At 30.6% G+C, this 22,654-nt stretch overlaps 4 protein-coding genes across 4 annotated transcripts; 2 read left to right on the top strand and 2 right to left on the bottom strand.

Annotated features, from left to right (window-relative positions):
- The first annotated feature begins 1,057 nt into the window (after window positions 1-1,057).
- Window positions 1,058-1,693, top strand: LOC132949572 (RB-associated KRAB zinc finger protein-like). Its single transcript, XM_061020534.1, has one exon. It carries the CDS (start codon window positions 1,058-1,060, stop codon window positions 1,691-1,693), a length of 636 nt encoding a protein of 211 aa, XP_060876517.1.
- Window positions 1,694-5,640: 3,947 nt separating this feature from the next.
- On the bottom strand, window positions 5,641-6,108 carry LOC132949578 (uncharacterized protein DDB_G0283697-like). Its single transcript, XM_061020548.1, has one exon. The coding sequence runs from the start codon at window positions 6,106-6,108 to the stop codon at window positions 5,641-5,643; it is 468 nt and encodes a 155-aa protein (XP_060876531.1).
- A 3,939-nt stretch (window positions 6,109-10,047) lies between these two features.
- On the top strand, window positions 10,048-13,772 carry LOC132949585 (uncharacterized). The gene is made up of 5 exons (XM_061020559.1): window positions 10,048-10,479; window positions 10,664-10,944; window positions 13,131-13,168; window positions 13,354-13,550; window positions 13,602-13,772. The coding sequence occupies exons 1-5, from the start codon at window positions 10,048-10,050 to the stop codon at window positions 13,770-13,772; spliced, it is 1,119 nt and encodes a 372-aa protein (XP_060876542.1).
- A 1,992-nt stretch (window positions 13,773-15,764) lies between these two features.
- LOC132949592 (uncharacterized) lies at window positions 15,765-17,650 on the bottom strand. Its single transcript, XM_061020572.1, has 2 exons — window positions 17,524-17,650; window positions 15,765-16,241 (listed from the first exon to the last, which is right to left on the bottom strand). Exons 1-2 carry the CDS (start codon window positions 17,593-17,595, stop codon window positions 15,765-15,767), a joined length of 549 nt encoding a protein of 182 aa, XP_060876555.1. The 5' UTR covers window positions 17,596-17,650.
- Between the last annotated feature and the right edge of the window lie 5,004 nt (window positions 17,651-22,654).

Raw genomic sequence — 22,654 nt, forward strand, 5'->3', positions numbered from 1 at the left:
ATGTTTAACCAACGCGACCCGGTGCGCCGTCGTTGTCAATCTCACTAACGCGTCGTGTACAACCGTTTACGCATTTCGAGTTCCGGCCGTCTGTGCCGACACCACAGCTTTCTATTGTGTCCGTCGCCCGTCCGACCATCGCAGTGCGACCCCGAGCCGTGGTCACCCACGTACATTACGTATTGTTTTCCGCCGTGCGCTTCACATGCGTCCACGTTATTTTCGGCCGTTCACACGCAATGTTGTACAAGCGTCTAGAGACAGAAAACGCCGAATGGCTGCAAGATGGCGGCCTTATGCTCTTATCAATCGTACCTCTTATCTTCACAAATATTTATCAGTATTATCACAGTATACTTTTATTATGTGATAAATTATATTATTATAATATTATTATATTATTATGAAATATTAAGTAATAAGTATACAATATTGTTATTTGTTAATCCTCATTCCTAATTAGAATATTTCTCTTTTATTAATAAAATATATGATATAAGCTTAAAAGACATGTAGAGTTTTTAGTGATTTTAGAAACTTCTAGAATTTTAGAAACATCTCACACCTACCTAATTAAGAACCCTATTTAATTGCCAAGTTTGTGATGCTATTCTTTGGCTATTGACAAAGAAAGTTACATACCCCTGTTATGGAGCTATAACATTTTCCTAATAAATGTTTTATAAATAGCTGTATGAAAGTATACAGTATAGTATTTAATTATCTAATTTATTACCAAGATTAGAGCCCTACCATGAAAAATTTATCAGTTTTATGATTCCCAAATCCTAGGACTTGGGAGTATAGATCTATCAAAGGTACGGTACAAAGGTGTATAGAAGTACAAAGGTATCTTCACTACACTTGTTCTAAATTATACACAGAGAGTTCGGTAACTTTTATAATTATTTTACACTTGAATACTACTTTATTACAGTTATATGCTTAAGTTATACATACATTTTTTAATAGAGTAAGTTAAAATATATTACAGTTAAAATTAGTAAGTAAGTAAAACAAAATTTAAATTTTACTAGGTTTTATCAAACATTCAAACATGTCTGAGAATACAGTTACTTGTACTGAGTGTGGAAATCAATTTAAGTTCTTAAAAAATCTTAGAGCTCATACTAAAAAAAAACATCCCTTAACAGATATTGACAGTATAGCACCAACCAAAAGAATAAAAAACAAGGAATTATATGTGTTCTCCTGTAACGAATGTGACAAATCATTTTGCCATATAAAAAATCTCAATGAACATAAAGCAATTGCCCATTCAATAGAAATAGTTAAACCTGATTTCATGTATCCCATAGAATGTCTTGAATTCGAAAATATTGAAAATTTTAATTTATGGAAAAATGAAATGGAACATAAATCTAAATCATGTTACATAAAAAATTGTGGATCTATTGATAATGATCATAGTAATAAAACATTTATATACTATAAATGCCATAGGAATGGAAATTATATTTCAAAAGGTACAGGTCTGAGGCACTTAAAAACACAAGGTTCGAATAAAATTAATGGATACTGCCCATCTCGTATTGATGTTACTATATGTAAATTAAGTAAAAAATGTACAATTAAGTTTATAGCAAATCATACAGGCCATGATAATGATTTAGGACATTTACCATTAAATAAGGATGTTCGAGATAACATAGTGTGGTATCACCCGTATTAGCCAATACGCGGTAAACCAACTATCGCCTTACCCTCGTATTCTCTAGTTAATGACACTCTCTAAAGTTAATTAGAATGGCACTGTTAACTCGTTGAGGTACGATGGTAGGCGCTTGTCAATTCTTAGTTCGTTCCTATCTAGTTGAAATGACTCAAAGATTACATATACCTTGGCACTATTCAGTTTAATAAAACTTCATTGACACATAGTACGTATATCCCGGCGCTGTTCCTATAAAAGGTAAGAACGTAAGAATGACTAAAATAATGTTTAACTCGGGTTTTCAGGTCGGAAACACTTTTATTGTATTTAAAACAAACATAAATAAAACACTTAGCAAATTCAGATCGCCTAGCCCGTACTACGATCGGCGTTTCACACGCACGTCGTAGCTACGTCCTCGCCGAATCACTCAGCGACAACGGGGGCCGTGCCTGCGCGTACGGCGGTGTTATATAGAAAATATTATTGTCGCCTCAGCACATTATTGCTTCACTGGCCTGACCTATGTCAATAATTTACAATTTGAAATATTCCCACCTATATTACATATATATAAAATAATATTATTTTGACGACTGTCTGCAATATACGACAGTCCCCGTTGTTTTTTGGAAAAAATGCCCTCATTTTTTAATGCTATTGCTACATAAAAATGTCTTATTACAAAATTAAATACTAAACTTATATAATTACTAGGTTACTGTCTCGGCCTATTCACGTCGTTGACTATAAAATTATGCTTAAATGTTAATTTAATCTTACTATTTAATAATTAATTATATAATGCGTGCCTAAAAAAAAAAAATAAATATGAATATAAGGTTATAAAAATGTATTGATTGGTCCTTTTGTGGAAAAATGTTTTCTTAGAGATTGTTCACAGTTTGAAGTATAATATTTTTATTTCGACAAATAGCAATAAATTTTCGTTGTTTTTCTATGGTATTTCATTCTTTGATTCTGTGGTAGTTAATTCTTCTTCTCTTCTTGTATTTCATAAGGTAAGTATTTGAATATTATCTTGCTTATTTTCGTTTTGTCGAATTTGATTTGTAATTTTTATTCTTATATCTATATTTCTGCTTTTCAAATTTCTGTTTGGACTGTGTCTTTTTCGTGTCTTCGTATGGAACAATTTTATTTGCTGTTGTTTCTATAATTTTTGGTTTAATGCTTATTGTCTACTTTGAAAATATTATATTCGCCCTTTGTCTCAGAAGATTTTTGCTACTCGTTGACTCGTGAATTTTTGATTATGCTGAAAATACATTCTATTCTTTTGTTTTTTTTTTACTTTTGTAACATGTTTTTAATATTTTATTATTTTTCCTTAAATGTAATTTGTTTTATTATAATATTACAATAGTTTAGTTAGTATAAAATCTGCTAATGTCTTGCTATTGATTTTACTAATCTGGTGCTAAATTACATATTTGTTCTTAAAAGGGTATTATATATAAAATTCTGGAGGAATATTAAAGGTAGAAATATTAAATTTTTAAGGTAGTTAAATTAAATTTGTTCGTTGATTTAAAATCATTATATAATGCAAACATATATATATATATTATATAACCTTAACGTGGGTGACAGCCGGCTCGAGAAGTTGACTTAAAGTGGTAGTGTACACTGTGTACAGTGGATTGGCCTTTCGGCCATCGGTGGCCCATGGCGGTGTCCTCATCATATAGTCGTACACAACAACCGAAATGAAAATCCAGTGTCGTGAAAACGGTTAAAAGATGATACCAAACACGAGGTTAGTGTGGTTGCGTGAAAATTTTTCGTCGTGGACAGTGTTGCAATTTGCATGTCCGGGACGTAATGGAGAATGATGGTTGATGATGAATCCGTAGAAATCGAATGAAAGAACGTTGGCGGCCGGAGCGGTCTGCTGGTCTCCGACGGTGGCTTGTTGAGTGGTAGGTAAAAGGTATTACATGTTATAAAATATTGAGGAAAGTTAAATTTGTACAGTTATATTAAATCTTGTGTTTTTGTTTAAAGTAATATTCAGAAAAATTATTCAAGGGACTTGATAAAATTTATAAGATTTTCGAAACCTTCCCGGATTTCTTTAATTAATTACGGTGGTTGAAATGTCGATTTGTCTGTTTTAAATTTAATTTCACATGGTTCTACTTGTGCGCATCCTAAGTCTAAAGGGTCTGAGGTGAATAAACGCTTGAATTTGTTTATTAGTGTTTGTATCTTTATACGTTGTTCATAGCTAAGTTCGTTAGGTATTTGTATTATTGTACCTTGTTTATCCGTTACTTCTGTTATTTTTGTTACTATTATTTTTTCTTTATTAATAATTTTATTATCTGAATTAATATTTTTTATTTCGTATTTATCGCGTTTAATCGTATTTAATTCAGTGGCAATTGCTATAACCATGTTTCTTGGTATATTACTATAGGTATTGGAGAAATTGTATAATATGACTTCGTCATCATTATTTAATAATGTAGTTTCTAAAGTTATTTTTTTATTATTTTGTAGGCGCTCAGTTGGTTTTATTATATATTGTATTTGCTTGTCTTGCATTTTTGTGGACACTTTTAATTTTGACCTAGTCTTTGGAGCTATGGTAATATTTTCGTTAGATATAATTTTAATTTTATTTTTATTAATGTTGGTTGCACTTGTGATGCTTTCAGTTGTATAAATGTTTAAGTTGTGATTTACATTATGTTCGTACCATATTTCGTCCATTTTTATAGAATTATTATCGATTTGTATGTTTTTATTTTTAAAATCGACTATTAGGTTGTATCTAATATTAAAATCGTTTCCTAATAGTAATTTACAATTTAGTCCTTCAACGACGTATACTTTGATTTGATATTGGCGTGTGTTGATTGTAATTATTAATTCTGTTGTTCCTATTTGTATCAGTTCGTTGTTGCCAGCGCCTGTTATAGTTATTTGTTCTTTGGGTTTAGTGACTTGTTTATTTTTTATTAGGGAATAATCTATACATGATATATTTGAGCCTGTGTCTATAATTGCATTTTGTTCGTTGCCGTCTAATTTTATTTTTATGGATAACACTCTTTGTTTTCGTTCAGTATCTGAATCTACGCTTATATTTTGATTGTTGATTTTGATTTCATTTTTTAATTTATCGTTAATTGTGTTATTGAAATTTTTCCCTAACGTGATTATATTACTAGTTTGTGAACCATTGTTTTTAAAATATTTATTTTGTTTTTCATCGTCATTGTTTGGTAGTAGGCATATTAAAATTTTTATTTGCGTGTCTTGAAAAATAAACTTAATCATAGTAGAAATAATGTTCCAATTCTTTTTGTCTCGTCCAGTGCAAATTTTGGGTAATGCTAAAGTAGTAATATTATTCTCAATACAAAATTTCCTAGTGTTAGCTAGTGTTCTAAAAATGTTAGTGTACGCTGGTTTGTCGTAATATTCATTTTTTGTTATGAGATATAGAACCCATTGTCTTCCGTTTTTCAAATAAGCAATTTCGGTTATTTTTTTTCTTTGGTCTATTAAATTTTGAACGTTGTTAAATTTATTTCTAAATTGTAATGCGATCCCCTTCGACATAGTAAGGCATTGACTTGTGCAATGGCCGATTGCGATATCATTTCGTAATGATAAAATATTTACCGTCTGTTCACTGTAATCGCATAGGAAGTCGGTTCTATCGTTATTGCTGAGTAGGAATTTTTGAAATTCGTTTAGTGGGTTCAAACTACTTATTGTTACGATGTTTTCTACAGCTTTTTCGTCATCGTCGTTTACTTCATTAGTTATTAGTTTATTTGAATTTTTTGATTTGTACCAATTTTCTACAAAATGAATATAATTATTTTTTTCATTTTTTTTTTCTCTGTTAAATTTAGAGGTGTAGATTTTTAAATTAATATTATTTGTTCCCCGAGGTAGATATTCCGATTTTTCTCTTAACTCGGGTGCTATTCGTTTTTTGAAAAATTGCAATCGTTTGCATAATGTCCTTTTTCATTGCATTTGTAGCATATTATGTTTTCTCTTCCATTACATTTTTCCGGTGTTGAGTATCTTTCTCTGCTGTTGTCACTACTGTGCTGTTTTCTATTTGCGTCATCTCCACGATTTCTGTTGTTATATCTATTTCTGCTTGTATCTCTGGACCTGTCGTAGGAGTTTTTCCTACCCCTTGAATAAGACCTATCTCTATTTTTGCTAATATCTCTGCTGTTATCTCTGTATTTATGGTTATTATATCTATCTTTACTACTTTCTCTGAACTTATAGTCGTTGTACCTATCGGGATAAGGACTTTTTTCCCTATAATTGTTCCTGCCTTTGTAATCTGATTTGTGTGGATGTGGACTTTTGTCTCTGTTGCGTGATCTATCTTCAAAATTTACTGTCTTGTCGTATTTTTTTAAATTGTTCATTTCGGTACATAGTTGATCAATTTTGTTTTTGTAATAACTGTCTATTCCTTCTAATTTTGTATTTAAACGTTTAATTTCTTGGTTGCTGTCTTTTGTTTCGGTATTTAATTGCATTACTTGTTTGTTCAAAATGTCTGTGTATTCGCTAAATCCTGAGCTTCTTGAATTAATTCTAAATTGCATAAGTTCATATTTTTTTAAATTTTCTTTTAACTTTTTTAAGTTACTGTTGTCGTGAAGTGAAATTGCGTGTAATATAGGTTCTCTTATACCTTTTAGAATGTAAACACAAATATCTTCCTCTTTCATATCCTTGTCTACTTGATTACATAAATATTCTATTTCCGTAACAAAACTAGAAATTGACTCTAAGTCGTTTTGTTTCCTATTTTCTAATTTGTCTTTCAGTATTATAGAGTATCCTATTGGTTGAAATTCGTTTATGAACTCACTTTTTAGATTTTCCCATGACCAGTTTCTTCCTTTGTTTTCCAAGTTTTGTAAAAATTTGTTGGCAGTATCTTTCAGAAATATTGATAAGAATTTCATTTTTTCACTGTCGTCCCAATTGTTTATTTGTGCTGCTTTTTCGTACTGTCTAAGAAATGTTTTGATGTCTCCTTGTCCGGAAAAACTATCTGGTTTAATTATCATTTTTTCCATTTTGTGTCTTGGATTTTTATTTTTTAAATTATTTAGTTTTTCAGGTGTGTTTTCTATTACAAATTGTGAGTTGCTAAAGAAGGTGGTATTTAAGTTCGATTCAGTTTTAATTGGACTTTCGATATCTTCGTATATGTGTTCTTTTTTTGTTGGTTCGTTAGGATTTAAGTTTATTAAATTATTATAATTATTGTCAGAGGTTTGCTCTAAATTATTTTGATATAAAGTATTACTAGTGTCTAAAATTTTGTCTGCCTGAATTATTAATTTATTTGCGTTAATTTCTAAATCGTTAGTTATATTTTTAATGTCGTTAGTAATTGATTTATTTTTTGTACTATTACTTGTTTCCGGACTTGAATCACTTAAGTTACTTTGTATGAGTAAATCTTTAATGTCGATTTTATCTTTTATTGAATTTTCTTGAACTTCGTGTTTTTGTAATTCGCTTAAGGTTTCTTCAATGTCGTCTAATTCTGTGATCCCTTTATAATATTTTGATAATCTAGCTCTTAGATTATCTACGGTTCCTACGCTTTTTAATTGTTTAGATTTGCATAGTTCAATAAGTTCTGATTTTTTATGTGAATAAATATCTGTTAATTTAGTAATTTTCGAACCTAAGGCTATAAGCTCTTCGTCATTCATATCATATTAAGATTTAATTGAATTAAAGAAAAATTTTGTAATGAAAGAAGTTGATTTTTATTAATATATTTATACTTAACAATAACTACTTAATTTTTGAATAATTTAAGAATTAAAATTAAAATATATTTTTTTTTGAAATAAACTAAATACAATTTTAAAGGGCGAACGAAAATTAAAATAAAAATTATTTAAATTATTAAAAAAACTAATCTACAATCCTAATATTAATATTTAAGTATATTACAAAACATTGCTCACCTTGGCGTATATGTGTAGACGCACGGTTAGCAAAATTGTACTCACGCGGCACAAACGTTGTCTTGTCGGTAAGACAAAAATCGAACGCGTATTTGTTTGTTAGTTAATCGGTATACACGCACACAATTGCGTTCTGGGTTTCTACTGTACCCAAAACTCTTATAACTGTTATTTTAACTTGTAAAGCACTAAAAATTTGCTCCCGGTTACACTACCAGAAATGTACAATTCGTCGCACTTCACTTGTACAAAAAAAAAAAACAAAAAATTATATATTGGTGTACTCACGAGGTACAAGCGTTGCTTTTTCCGTAAGAAAAATTTATCGAACGCGTATGTGTTCCTCACTCGGTATACACACGCACAAAATTGCGTTCTGGGTTACTACTGCACCCCAAAACACACACAAAAAGTATATTTTACTTTAACAGGTAAAAACACTAAACTTGCTCCGGGTTTTACTACCCGAAACGTACACAATTGTCGTACTTCACTTGTACAAAAAAAAAATTGGTGTGCCAAGGGAATTTTTCCCAGACCACACGTAAAAACTGTTGTACTTCTCGTACATAAACACTTCGAAAAATTAAACGTGCCAAGGTTGAGGTACCAGGGCACACGCACAAAAAAAAAATGTTTCCGCCCGTGAATAAGAACCCCGTTGGGTGCCACTCTGTGGTATCACCCGTATTAGCCAATACGCGGTAAACCAACTATCGCCTTACCCTCGTATTCTCTAGTTAATGACACTCTCTAAAGTTAATTAGAATGGCACTGTTAACTCGTTGAGGTACGATGGTAGGCGCTTGTCAATTTTTAGTTCGTTCCTATCTAGTTGAAATGACTCAAAGATTACATATACCTTGGCACTATTCAGTTTAATAAAACTTCATTGACACATAGTACGTATATCCCGGCGCTGTTCCTATAAAAGGTAAGAACGTAAGAATGACTAAAATAATGTTTAACTCGGGTTTTCAGGTCGGAAACACTTTTATTGTATTTAAAACAAACATAAATAAAACACTTAGCAAATTCAGATCGCCTAGCCCGTACTACGATCGGCGTTTCACACGCACGTCGTAGCTACGTCCTCGCCGAATCACTCAGCGACAACGGGGGCCGTGCCTGGGCGTACGGCGGTGTTATATAGAAAATATTATTGTCGCCTCAGCACATTATTGCTTCACTGGCCTGACCTATGTCAATAATTTACAATTTGAAATATTCCCACCTATATTACATATATATAAAATAATATTATTTTGACGACTGTCTGCAATATACGACAATAGCGAGTAAGATGTCTCAGAATATACCGTTTGAACATATTTTAGATGAAATACGTGATAATATTTCAAATAATTCTTTAGAAAGAATACATCTCTTAACAAAGAAAGATTTACATAATATTCAAACATCATATAATCTAAATAATAAAGCTATATTACATGCAAATGATGCAATAAGTGTTGAAAGTTGGGTTCAAAATTTAAAAAAGATGACAAATTTAGCCTTATATACTATAAGCAACAAGATGAGTTAGATCTACAAATTTCAAACTTAAAAAAAGATGATTTCTTGTTAATTATAATGAATAATTATCAACTGTCTATGTTGGAAAAATATGGACATGATGTGATTTGTATAGATGAAACTCATGGTATGAATTCCTATCACTTCAATTTAACAACACTCTTAGTACTTGACGATATGAGAGAAGGTTTTCCATGTGCCTTTATGATCAGTAATCGTATCGATGAGGCAGTACTGACAATATTTTATTCTAAAATAAAATCATTAACAGGACAATTGCAGCCCAATGTATTCATGTCCGATATGGCTGAAAGTTTTTTCAATGCATGGATTGTTGAAATGAAACGTCCAAAACATAGATTATACTGCACTTGGCATGTTGATCGTGCCTGGAGAAAAAATTTGGTTAAAATCAAATCTAAAGATAAGCAATGTGAAACATACAAACTTTTGAGGACTTTACTTCATGAACAAGATCCAAAAGCCTTTGAAATAATTTTTGAAGAAGCTATAAACCAATTGTCGGCTAATGATGACACTGTTGATTTTGCTAATTATTTTGTTAATAATTATGGTACATGTGTTGAATCTTGGGCTTACTGTCATCGTCTTCATGCAGGAATTAATACAAATATGCATATCGAAAGAATGCACCGGACTCTGAAACATATATATTTAGAAGGTAAAAAAGTTAAGCGACTTGATAAGTCTATACATGCATTATTGAAATTTCTTAGAGACAAATCTATAGACAGACTTATTGTACTCCATAAAGGAAAACTTACTTTTAAAATTAAAGAATTAAGAAAAAGGCTCAAGAATAGTCTAGAAATGTCAACTAATAATGTGCTTAAAAATGGAGAAGATTGTTGGAATGTGATGGCAAGTGGTCACGATGATATGTACACTGTAAATAAATTGAAAAACTCCTGTGATTGCCAAATTGTTTGTGATGAATGCAAAACTTGTATTCATTGTTTTTCATGTACATGTATAGATAGTGCAATTAAATGGAATTTTTGTAAACATATTCATTTGGTTTGCCTATCTGAAAGATCACAAGTAAGTAAGATCACTAATAGTTATACAAAAAACCTAAGTTTGGAAGACAATAATAAAAAAAATGAGACTGTTAGTATTGTATCTCAACTGAATAATACAGAAGTAATACATGAAGTAGACAATTTAGAATATGAAAAACAAAAATTTAAAAACATATTCAATACAATGTTACATACTGTTTCAAGTTTAGAAGAACTTGATGTATTGAAGAAATGTTTGTCGTCTGCACAACCTACATTACTAGCATTAAGAAATAATATGAATAAAAAGCCTTTTAAAAAAATGTCATTAAACATTTCACCAAAAAAGAAAAAAATTATACATCAGCGTCGATTTTTTTCTACTAAAAAGATAAAAACACACAAAAAAACTTCAACTATTTCAGTACCGAACAAAAATTTATCTGAAGTATAAATTACTTAAAATGAGGAAAAAGTCCAAGAGATCTTCTCCAAATGTGATTTATAAAGATCGATTTATATTTGGAGAATTCCATCAACTGTATCCACAATTACGAAGAGATAAAATAATGTTTCGTGCATACACTAGAATGACTACAGACACATTTGACTACATTGCTCAACATATAACACCACTTTGTCAAAGAGAGTACACAAATTTTCAAGATCCAATCTCTGTTGAAGAACGACTGTTGATTACTATTAGGTAAATATTACATAGGCAACAGATGTCAAATTATTGACATTCTCATGATTATGGTAATCAAATTAAGTACTTCTATAGAAGATTAATTTTAGTCGATTTTAGTTTTTGGTGTAACTCTAATAAAAAAAAAGATGGGCAAATGGTTGTCGCTCTGCTGTACAGTAGGTTACAAGTGGGTTACTGTAATAGATATTGTTAAATTTGAATTCAATGATAATTGTATTGTATAAGAAAAACGATTCTGAGCGAAGACGGTCAGTCAGTCTACCTATGATATTACAAAGTATATTTGATGATATTATTGTGTATAAAGTAATTTATATATTATAACCTATTTATGTGGAACATTGTTTTAAATTTTAAATTCTTAGCTATAAAATTTGAACATTTTATAAATTTTTAACTACAAAATAATTCCGTGTTTCCTTAATTTTTCTTTAAAAATCGCCGGGTTTTGACCTATTAACGGCAGAAGTATCTAGATGCCTCCCCAAAAAAGCAATAGTACTGGTAACATATATATTTAATGCATGCCTAAGACTCTCCTACTTTCCGATCCTTTGGAAATTCTCAAAAATTATATTATTTCCTAAACCTGATAAACCCTTGGACGACCCATCCTCATACAGGCCGATAAGTCTCTTGCCCTCCTTATCGAACATTTTTGAAAGACTTATCCTCAAACGAATGACTCCATATATTGTCAGAAACAATATTCTTCCAAACACTCAGTTTGGATTCAGACCCTCACATAGTACCATTCATCAAGCGCATAGGATTGTCGATGCAATATCTTTCTCGCTGGAAAAAAAACTTTACTGTATCTCTGTCTTTCTTGATGTATCTCAAGCGTTTGACAGGGTCTGGCATGACGGATTACTGTACAAACTCAAAAGTTTTCTTCCCCACCCGCTCTTTCTTCCAATCAAATCTTACTTAACCGATCGTCACTTTCAAGTACATTATCGCTCTGCATACTCAGAAATAACCAAAATCAATGCTGGAGTCCCACAAGGGGGCATCCTATCTCCAACTCTATTCAACATATATGTTGCCGATCAACCCACCACGCCACAAACCATGGTGCCTGATTATTCTGACGATAAAGTAATCTTATCAATTAGTGATATTAATATTAAAAAAAAAAAAAAAATGTATTTTTGAGTTAAGATGGGCATCACATGGACGCAAGCCCATTATTAAATTATAAAAAATAATTAAAATTTATCAATAAGATGTGTTTTTAGTTTATTATTTTTTTTTTATCTATTCATTATGATTTCTTAGATTACTATTTATTTATACATTATTTATTATTACAATATATTTGCTTAAGTTTATTTCATGTAGTTCTCTATATATATATATTAATAAACATTAACTATTAACATTAATTATTAATATTATTTACTGAGCGTACCAAACAGTTATACTAAATGTTAGGCCTAATTTACACATAATACTCATACTATACATGTCTTATAGATGAACGTGATTATATAAATTCACGTATTCACGGGATTATCCAAATCATGGAGTCACGTGAATAAAATTGTAAATACACGTGCGATTTTAAGCAACGGGTTATATAAATTAAACCTTAATTTCAAAATAGGGAGCTCTAGTCCAAACCGATTTTTTCACGCCATAAAATTTGTAACAATATTTTTCCCACCAATATTACCGGACCTACTAAACCTAATGGGTCAAATAACGGATCCGGTGCAGATGCGTACGTCACATTTACGTACCTACTCTCATTTTCTAAAAAGTTTTGAGTAATACGTTTGATTCCCTCGTCAATTTTATATTTTTATGTTTCATTTATTCCCTTCTAAATTTAAATTTCTAAATTAACATGCATTCGAATATCTTAATTTTGTTTATATACGGATGCTAAGCCAACAATTTTTTGCCATAAGCATTGCGTGAAGTGGAAATGGTATCCACGTAATTCTATTTAAGAAAAAATAGTTGTTAAGGCGTTCATTGTGGCTATTTCGATAAAATAAAATGATTTTGATCGACTACGTACAACACTGAAGCGTTTGTAGCTGATAGTAGACACTACATCATATGTCCGACGTCCATATGTAATGAAGACAAATATCTATAATACAGGTAATCATTTTAATAATATTAATAAATAATAAACGTTGTTAATTTTTACTTTGTAATTCTCGTAGGAATTCTCGTATCGGAATTTTATTGCTCCGTGCTCGAGGTTAAGTTTCGAACTAATAATAAAATCTCTAAAAATTAAGTTTTATTTTAATCAATTATTATAATTATTAGTGCAAATACATCGTTATCATCCATAAGTTCATATCGATCAAAATATTATACTTGCATAATATTCCACCGACGACCGGTTTATAACGCTCACTGTTATAAAAATATATTTTTTAGAAGAACTATTGAAAATCCAAGAAAAAGGTGAAAATGATATAAAATTTACCTTTAAAGTCAGTGATTTTCATATTAATGTTAGTGGTACACAGCGTCAAAAAGTTAAGACAGCAGCCCAACTTTTCTCCAGGAAAGTATCAAAAGCAATAGAATATTATGGGTTCAATAACAAATTTGACATATCAAATTGGAAAGAAGTAAACATATACAGTAAACAAATTAATTTAAAACAATTTTAATTTTCAAAGGCTACAGAAACTATCCTTCTGGTCAATGATTGGTTTGACTTACTCAACAGCCGAAATATGGTTGGAGATAACTCTATGGCATATGGTAAGAGTATTGTAGATCAAAACAATTTATTGGATAGAATGGATACATTTATTCTGTCAATGCGGGTACACGGAAAAAATCCTTAATGCAGTTTCAAAAAGGTATTTTAATGACAAACTTGTCCCTGAGAAGATTGTTAAATGACCTACAACAAAATAATAAAGGACAGTATATAATTACACGGCGTTTAAACCAAGATGTACTTGAGAACTTTTTTAGTTTTATGCGAGGAATGGGTGGGTCGAATGACCATCCAAATCCTAATGACTTTAAGTATCGGTAAGAAATTTCATTAATTTTAAGTAATTAATAGTGAATTAATTTTTCTTATGCTTATAATGATTCACCGGTGTTCTATATTAGATTTTGAACTTCTATTCTAAGTAGAAATAACTAATAATTAATAAACTGAATCTTAGATTAAGATGGTACATACTGGGCAAACACTCTACGTCGGTGTTCACAATTAACCGTAACACTGAAGAAAGTGCTAATGAAAACAGTTTGTTGAGTTTGAGTGATATTGTTGAAGTAGATAAGAGTACTTTTCCCCACTTCAGGGCGGTTAACATACTTACAGAAGCACGTGAATTTCATGTTGTGTCCATTGAATTATTCGTTTGAGGTGGTGGCCTGTTAGTTGTACGTCTCGGAATTGCCACATATAAAATTATTATAGTATTGTATTCTTCTTTTATTGTGCAAATATAAGCATCCCGAGGCGGTAGCGTTAGGTTCAAAGCCGCTAACAGACATCAGCTCTCCAGGTAAATCGGCTAACGAACTGTTTATTATTATTTCTTATGTTCATTTATATATTATGCTAAATTAGCATCACACATTTATTATTCTTTATTTATTGATACTTGCACTGAGCATTACATATACTTTATTATCATTTTTACACTATGTAATCATCCGTGCCATCAGGCTAGAAACCACCATTTATTTCTCAAGCTAGGACCAATCATCATTTTATTTGTATAATTTATTTATCTGAGCTGTCAGGCCAGAAACAATCATTATATATATTATTAAAATTAAACGCTATCTACTTTATTTACCAACAACATCAGCGTTAAATTAATTTCATAATACAGTCCACTAAACCGTCCACCAAAGCTAGCCTAAATAAGCTCTTTGGCCTTTAACACCTACCGTAAAATGCTACATATAGATATCAAAAAAGTGTAGTATGCCATCCACCAAAACCGGTGTATTATACTTAATAATTAATAAATACTAAATATAACTTCCATAATATGTTGTTGATTATTGATCACGAATCATGATTGATCATCGTTGTCAAATATATTGAATGTTAAGCCCCCAATACACGGTCAGTTTTGAATGACAATCAATGTGATTGACAGTCAAGTCTGATCATTGACTCACGATTGATAACAACTATATACGGTCAATAAAAACTGACAATCTTCAGTCATTCGGTTATTTTATTTTAAGTCAACACAATTGTCACTATTAAAAGTGTGGTGTATCGTGTAGTTGTTATTTAAATTTTCTTGAAAAAAATATTCATTTTAAATTGAAAATTAAAATTTGCATAATGAATGAAGAAGGTATTATTGGAATTGCTATTTACCTAGCGTGTGATAAAACGAAAAAAACGAAAAGAAAAAAAAGATTTTGGATGAAAGAATGGCTGAAAAAAAGGAACACATTTTCCCATCATAATCTTCTAGACGAACTTCAACTATCTTCTCCATCTGACTATAGAAATTATCTTCGCATGGACAACACGACATTTTCGAAATTATCAAATATGATTACACCAATGATAGAAAAACAGTATACTTGTATGAGAGAACCAATTTCGCCGGCCCAACGTTTATCATGTACGCTACGATACCTCTCTACCGGCGTTAATTTTGAAGAACTTAAGTTCATTACCGCAATCGCTCCCCAAACAATTGGAAAAATTATCATAGAAACATGTGAAGCTATAATAACTGTACTAAAAAATAATATAAAGGTAAGTAATTTTTTTTATTTTTAATTCATTAAGAAAATGTTTTCAATTTGTTTAAATAGTTAAAAAATAATAAAAGTAATACATCTTAATTTGTATACTGAGTGTCGTTAAAAAGTTCACTGAAACTATTGTAAGCTGCAGTATTTGAAACGTGTGGGGTCTCCCATGTATGACCAGACAGTGATGAATTTGAATTTGAAGATATATACACAGGCGCAGGTTGAATAAATGTAGATGGTGTTGAAGAGCGCGAGCATATACAAGAATGATTAATTTTTACTGAGTTTCTATGGAGAGTTTTTAAGCGAGCTTCAAACAGGATATCGTTAATTGCTTTTTGAGCAAACAGTTGTTGATTTGGTTCAAGTTTTCCTAGTTCAATTGCCCACGATTTTGCTAAAACGTCGTTATCGGATGTAGATTGCTGTAGGCGGCTGCATGCTAATTCTAGCAAATCATTCTTCCTCTTTTCTTCAGAATTTTCCATTTTTTTCTTCTTTTTTTGTGGTTCGTGTGAAGTCGTTTCAAGAGTTTCAAGAGTGCTTGTTTCAAACATATATTTCTATAAATAAAATAAAATAAATAATTAATTGATACATTTTGTTGATTTAAGATACCTGCATCAGAAGAAGAATGGAAAATTATTTCTAATAACTTTGAATCAAAATGGAATTTTAATCATTGTTTGGGGGCGATCGATGGCAAACACATAGAGATAACAAGACCTCAAGATTCTGGTTCGTATTATTTCAATTACAAAAAAACGTTCAGTATTGTTTTAATGGCAATTGCAAATGCCAACTATGAATTCATTATGGTGGATATTGGTTCCAATGGACGAGTTTCAGACGCAGGTGTATTTTCAAATACTTTGTTTTATAAGAATTTTAAAGAAAACAAATTTAAGGTACCGGAACCAGATTACCTACCAGGAATAAGTGACAAATTTCCATGTTTTTGTAGCGGATGATGCATTTCCGCTTTCAAATAATCTGATGAAACTCTATCCACATAGAAATTTAAGCAAAGAAAAACGTATATTCAATTATAGATTGTCGAGGTCTCGTAGAATAATTGAAAATACTTATGGAATTCTAGCATCACCATTTCGAATACTTTTAAAAACAATAAATTTATGTCCGGAAAAAACCACAATAATCGTTCGTGCCTGCTGCCATCTCCACAACTTTTTACGTCAACATAAAATGGAAATATTTTTACATGATAGTGTTGATTTTGAAAATATTTTAACAGGAGACGTGGAACCGGGAAGTTGGAGAAGTCAAGATGAGCAATTAGGTCAGCTACAGCCTTATCAAGGTAGAAATTCATCAGTAACAGCCAAAGAAATACGAGATAAATTTTGTAATTATTTCAACAACGCCGGGGCAGTCCATTGGCAAGACGATTTAGTAGATATTAATATTTAATTATTTTTTTATTAGTATCATTATTTTAAACTGAATATAAAAATCACTAAATGTAACCAATTCAAAAAATAATTCAACAGTAATTATAATATTATAATATCATGTTATATTGTTTGGAATGATTATCATAATTTTTTACATGAGTAAAATATAAACTAAATTTAAAATAAATAAAGAATAAAATACTTATAATATTATTAGTTATTATGTACTGTATTTTCATTTGTGACAATTATTTATATGCCTACGATAACACTTGAATGGGTAATATTTATTTTTGTATTGTTATTTAAATGATCAGCATGTGTATTTTAAAAAGCCACGAACGTGTTTAAAAATAACTTAATTTAACCAATATTCTATAACAATAAATATCTATGCATGATAATATAATAATAATATGTCATCACATACCGAATTTTCCAATGTTACGTCTTGAGGATCATTACTTTCTTCATCCATTGTCAATGTTCCAGATATTTGCATTTCGTGATCCCGTAAAAACTCCAACTCGTCAAAATACCAAACCGATGGTAAGTATATTATATCGTCAGTACCTGCACCGGACATTTGACTCGCCATAACTTTTTTCAATTCACGACGATAATTTGATCTCAATGTGATTTTTTTTTTGTAGTATTTATGTCAGCCATTGGATCGATTTCTTTTAATTTATTAGTTAACTGTACATAACCTTGTTTCAAAATTCTATTTTTGTACAAATCACTTTTTATTTTCCACGTAGCAGGTAAACTACGGTATAAATGTATAAATTCGCGCCAAAATTCTTCATTATTTACCTTATTTGCCATTTATGGACGAATATATAAAATTACGAAAAGACAATACGAAACACAAATAAGAAGACACGACTGATTCGCACAATTCGACTTGGTTGACTGATAAATTGTACATTCATAGACATACACGGTCAATCATGAATGTCAATCATCTTGACTGATAATAAAAATTCAAACATGTTTGAATTTCATCAGTCATAAAATTTGACTGTCAGTCATTATCAGTCATACACATACATGGTCAGTCATGAATGTCAATCACATTGAATAATATTATTGATTATACATAGTATAGAGATTGCTCATTGGCGGCATTTCACGCTACGATCTAATGGATATGGCCGTTACGCATCGCTGCAGTCGCGGCATTAGTTCTGGATAGAAACACTAAATTAGCGCTAGAAGTCTACTAGGAATGGATATGTTCGCTAGATCGGCGCTAGCTGTTAAAATAGTTCCGGATACTACCGTTAGTTGAGCACTAGTGTTGACTGTTAGTCGTTAGGGCGTATTCACAATCACCGATATTGTCGTAGGTGGTGTAGGACGATATCGGATATTGCTTGTACATTACGACCGATATTATCGTCGGCGGTGAGAAACGATATCACCTAATCACTGATTTTCGTACTCAAATCGTTCGTGTACACTGTCTCTAAAATACTAGTTCGTAGTTCCTATTACCTAAGTACCTATCTTGGCTGAGTATCCTTTTAAATAATTAAAATGAATAACAATAAAAAAAGGTTAGCACTGCTTGCATTGTTGCATCTTCGAAAAAAACGTAAATTGAATAAACAACTCTCATAAAGAAGGTATTGGGTTCATCCCATGTTAGAAGTTGGATATGTGGATGTGTGCATTTTATACAACTTTAAACAAATTATTAAAAGACGAAATTAAGTTCTTCAACTATTTTTGCATGAGCTTTGGAACATTCAACAATATATTGGACCAAATAGCAGATCTCATTCGCCGTCAAGATACGCAATTACGTTTGGGGTGACATTATGTTAAACGCGTTACGTACCCACGTATTAAGTAGTCATATATTAACTATGTACAGCGCGCCGCACGTTTCTAATAATATTTGACACTATAACTAATAAGGCAATTAGTATAGTATAACATGCGGAGGTCGTTGCAAAAGCGTAGAGAAAACAATTAACACGTTAGCCGCCGTGTGCCCGCCGGCGGTCATACGGCGGTCGTTTATTGATACGCCAAGTGTGTTTTCCCAAGTTATTACTAATTTGTATGTATTTATATCTTTGGTTCTAGTGTAGCTATTAAATCGATTCCAAGAGTAAAATTATCAGCGATAAGTACTAATTTTAAACAGTGTTATAACTTTGTATGGTCGCCGGCGACCATGTGGCGTGGTGATAATACGATTTTACTTCTGATGCCATTTGCCCGCCGGCGACCAAACGGCAAACATACTATTATTTTCCATATTGTGTTTGTTTTAATTTTTTGTAAATGAAGTTATCAAAATGGCTAGCTCAAGCAGGCCAAAGAGGCAGCGTATCAATGATTGCATTAATGATGATGAAATAGTTAACGAACTTTTTTGTGATGAATTGAGTGATTTTAGTGATTTTAGTGAAATTGACGATTCAGATGCTGATCGTGATTATTTTCCTTCTGAATCAGAGAATTCAGTAGTAGATTCGACTAATATAGGTAATAAAACTTTATTCATTTTTATTTAATATTTATTATTCATTTTTATTTTAATTTTTTTTAAATTTAAATTATTATTTTTACTTTATTTCATTTTATTGTATTTTACAATACGGACGTTTATAATTATTATTTGGGCTGGGACATATTTTTTATCACAGAATTTTTTATTCATAATTTTAAATCAAATATTTTAATATAGTTGACATATTATTTTAAATTATAGGGAATAATCAGGATTTCAATATTGAAAATAATCATAATACATCTTCTACCGTTTGGTTCGATGTATTGAGGAACATACCAAAAACCACTTATCTTCAATAAGACTCCGGGTTTCAAAATTGATATTCCTGATAATGCCTCAGCTTTAAATTATTTTAAGTTATTCTGTAGTACAGATATTTTTGAGCTTATGGTAGTAGAAACTAATCGTAACGCTGAACAGTTTCTTTCAAAGAGCAGGCTAACTAAGTCCAGTAGATTCTCTAAATGGTCACCAACAAACGTCGATGAAATTGAAAAGTTTATGGGCTTACTCTTGTGGTTTGGTTTAGTTCAAATGCCGAGTTTAGAAAGCTATTGGAGTACCAAAATTAGATACAAAAATAATGTTGCTCCTAAAATAATGTCTCGAAATCGATTTGAATTACTCTTAAGGCGGTTGAAAGTGGACCGTTTTTTAGGGGTTGAGTATAGGCAATATGTTATATTCATTGGGAATTGCTGTGTGAGTGTGTGTGTAATAACTGATCATTGGTGTGCGTTAGTTCCCCGAACGCGTAATTATTTCGTTTTATCAGTAAACAGTTCAACAATAATTTTATTACCGTCACACCGCGCATTGTATTGACAAAACTAAATTATACAACATCGTACTTACATAAAGTATAATGTACCTAGTTCATAGTTTTATCAAAAACATAATCATTATAAATTATATATTGACAACAGTAAGTCTTTAAAAAAACAATTGCTTGTATTATATTATATTGCTACATAAATGTATAATTATATATTATATTCTTAATATACCTTAATTTAAGCCTTCTATCTTTTAATGTTTTCCTTAAAAACCCCGGGACTACAGTTCCAGAAGAACTTTTACGACGAGCTGACATGTCTACAATTCTATTACAATAGTTTCTTAAAATATGGTTCATACATTCTATTTTTTTTACATCTATGTCGTAATCTGCATAAGGTTTAGAAAGTGTTAACTTCTTCATTATACTTGAATCTCCATCTCCAATTAATTTATCATATATTAAATTATGCATAGTCACACTTTGACAGAATTCCTCGACAATTATATCGGATTCCATGGCAGTAGAAGTCCCATTCCAATTTTTAAAACACTGATGAAATGGTGATTCTTTTTCACTATTTTCATTATTTTGGCAAACTGAACAGTGTTTATTACGTACGCCCATAAAAAGAACTTTGTTGATCCTATACCCAATGATAGACGCCTAAATAATAAATTAAACATCAACGTAACAAGTGTCTAGTAAAAACAAAATAAATAATTATAGATGTATCTACAGTCATTCGTTTTTTAATTACAATAAAATAAGAAAATTGTTACATGAGAAATCGAGTAAATATCAAATGTTGTAAAAATATAAATTTCAGACGCTCATAAAAATTTAATTTAAGTTTCTTCTAGACATTTTTTTTTTTGATAAAGGTAGACAAACTTATGAGTAATCTTATATTACATTTTCAAATCTTAGATTTAAAAAGAAAAATTTTTATGAATTCTCAACTCAAAATAATTTACTATTTTTCGTGATTTTTCCGTATTTTGTCAAAATTTGAACTTTAAATGCTTATAAATAAAAACTGTGACTAAGGATTTTTAATTTTTTTCATCTGCCTTTGAAACAATAACCTAGGAGCCTTCTATTAAATTTTCAAGCTTTTTTACTCAACAGATAAATTTTTATTGATATTTATAGAAAAAAAAACTAAAAAAATTGAAAACTGACAATGGCCGTAAACAGCTCAAAAAGAGTCAAAATATTTTGTAAATTTTATGGTGTATAGAAAATGCTAATATAAATATTCATTAAAAATTTCATGTCTCTACGGTCATTTGTTTTAGAGTTACACCAAAAACCAAAATCGATTTTCTCGAAAACCGATTTTGCCTAAAAATTCCCGTTTTTCCTTAATTTTTCTTTTGTTTTTCACGTCGCTTGTGAAAACTACTGGGAAATTTTTACTTTTGACCCCCCAAAGTACCAACTAGATTCACTTTCCTATCAGAAAAGTTACTATTGAAGAAAATACAAGCACTTTTACTGTCCTAAAACGTGATGACAGACACAAAAATAAAAAAAAAAATAAAAAAAAAACACACATCATTGTGAAATCAATACATTCATCGCTTCGCTCAGAATCTAAAATACCACTGAGATTTAAAATAATTATAATATCGCATTATTGAACAACTTTTTAACTGATTATTGCTTATTTCTGAAACGTTATTGCTGTCGTCATTGCCGAGTTCTTGAATTTCTTCATTTTTTTTTTTGTAAATTTGCCAAATTGTGTTTCAACTTTTTTCGTCTTATGAATAATTTAGCTCGTTTTTTATTACCAAAACGCCAATTACTCATTTTTACCACAAGAAAATAAAATTGGTAGTGAGTACAAATAGTGCACGGACTGAATCACGATGGCATAATATACTAAATAATATTTTATTTAGCAGCTGTGTATCATTATAATATTATGTAATTGATTTCTTATCGCCCGTATAATAGTCGCGGCTAAGATTCTCGGAAATCGGTATAGCGTACCTACGCGCAGTCACACGTTACTATATTTTGCAATTGAAAATGTTTCAACTCCTATGTGGCTATGAAAGTCCCAAAAAGCGGAAGAAAAATTCACCCAGTACCAAAAGCCCGATTTTAATTTTGAAAACACATTTAAATTCATTATTCTGTTTTCTAGGTTATGTAGGAAATGGATTTTCGATTTTTTCTATTGTTTAATTAATATAGTACCAAATTAATTTTCTTTTTTTTCCAAAATTCACTTTTACTTTA

This window comes from Metopolophium dirhodum, chromosome 1 (genome assembly GCF_019925205.1).
Source record: "Metopolophium dirhodum isolate CAU chromosome 1, ASM1992520v1, whole genome shotgun sequence".
NCBI classification, from domain to species: Eukaryota; Metazoa; Arthropoda; class Insecta; order Hemiptera; family Aphididae; genus Metopolophium; species Metopolophium dirhodum.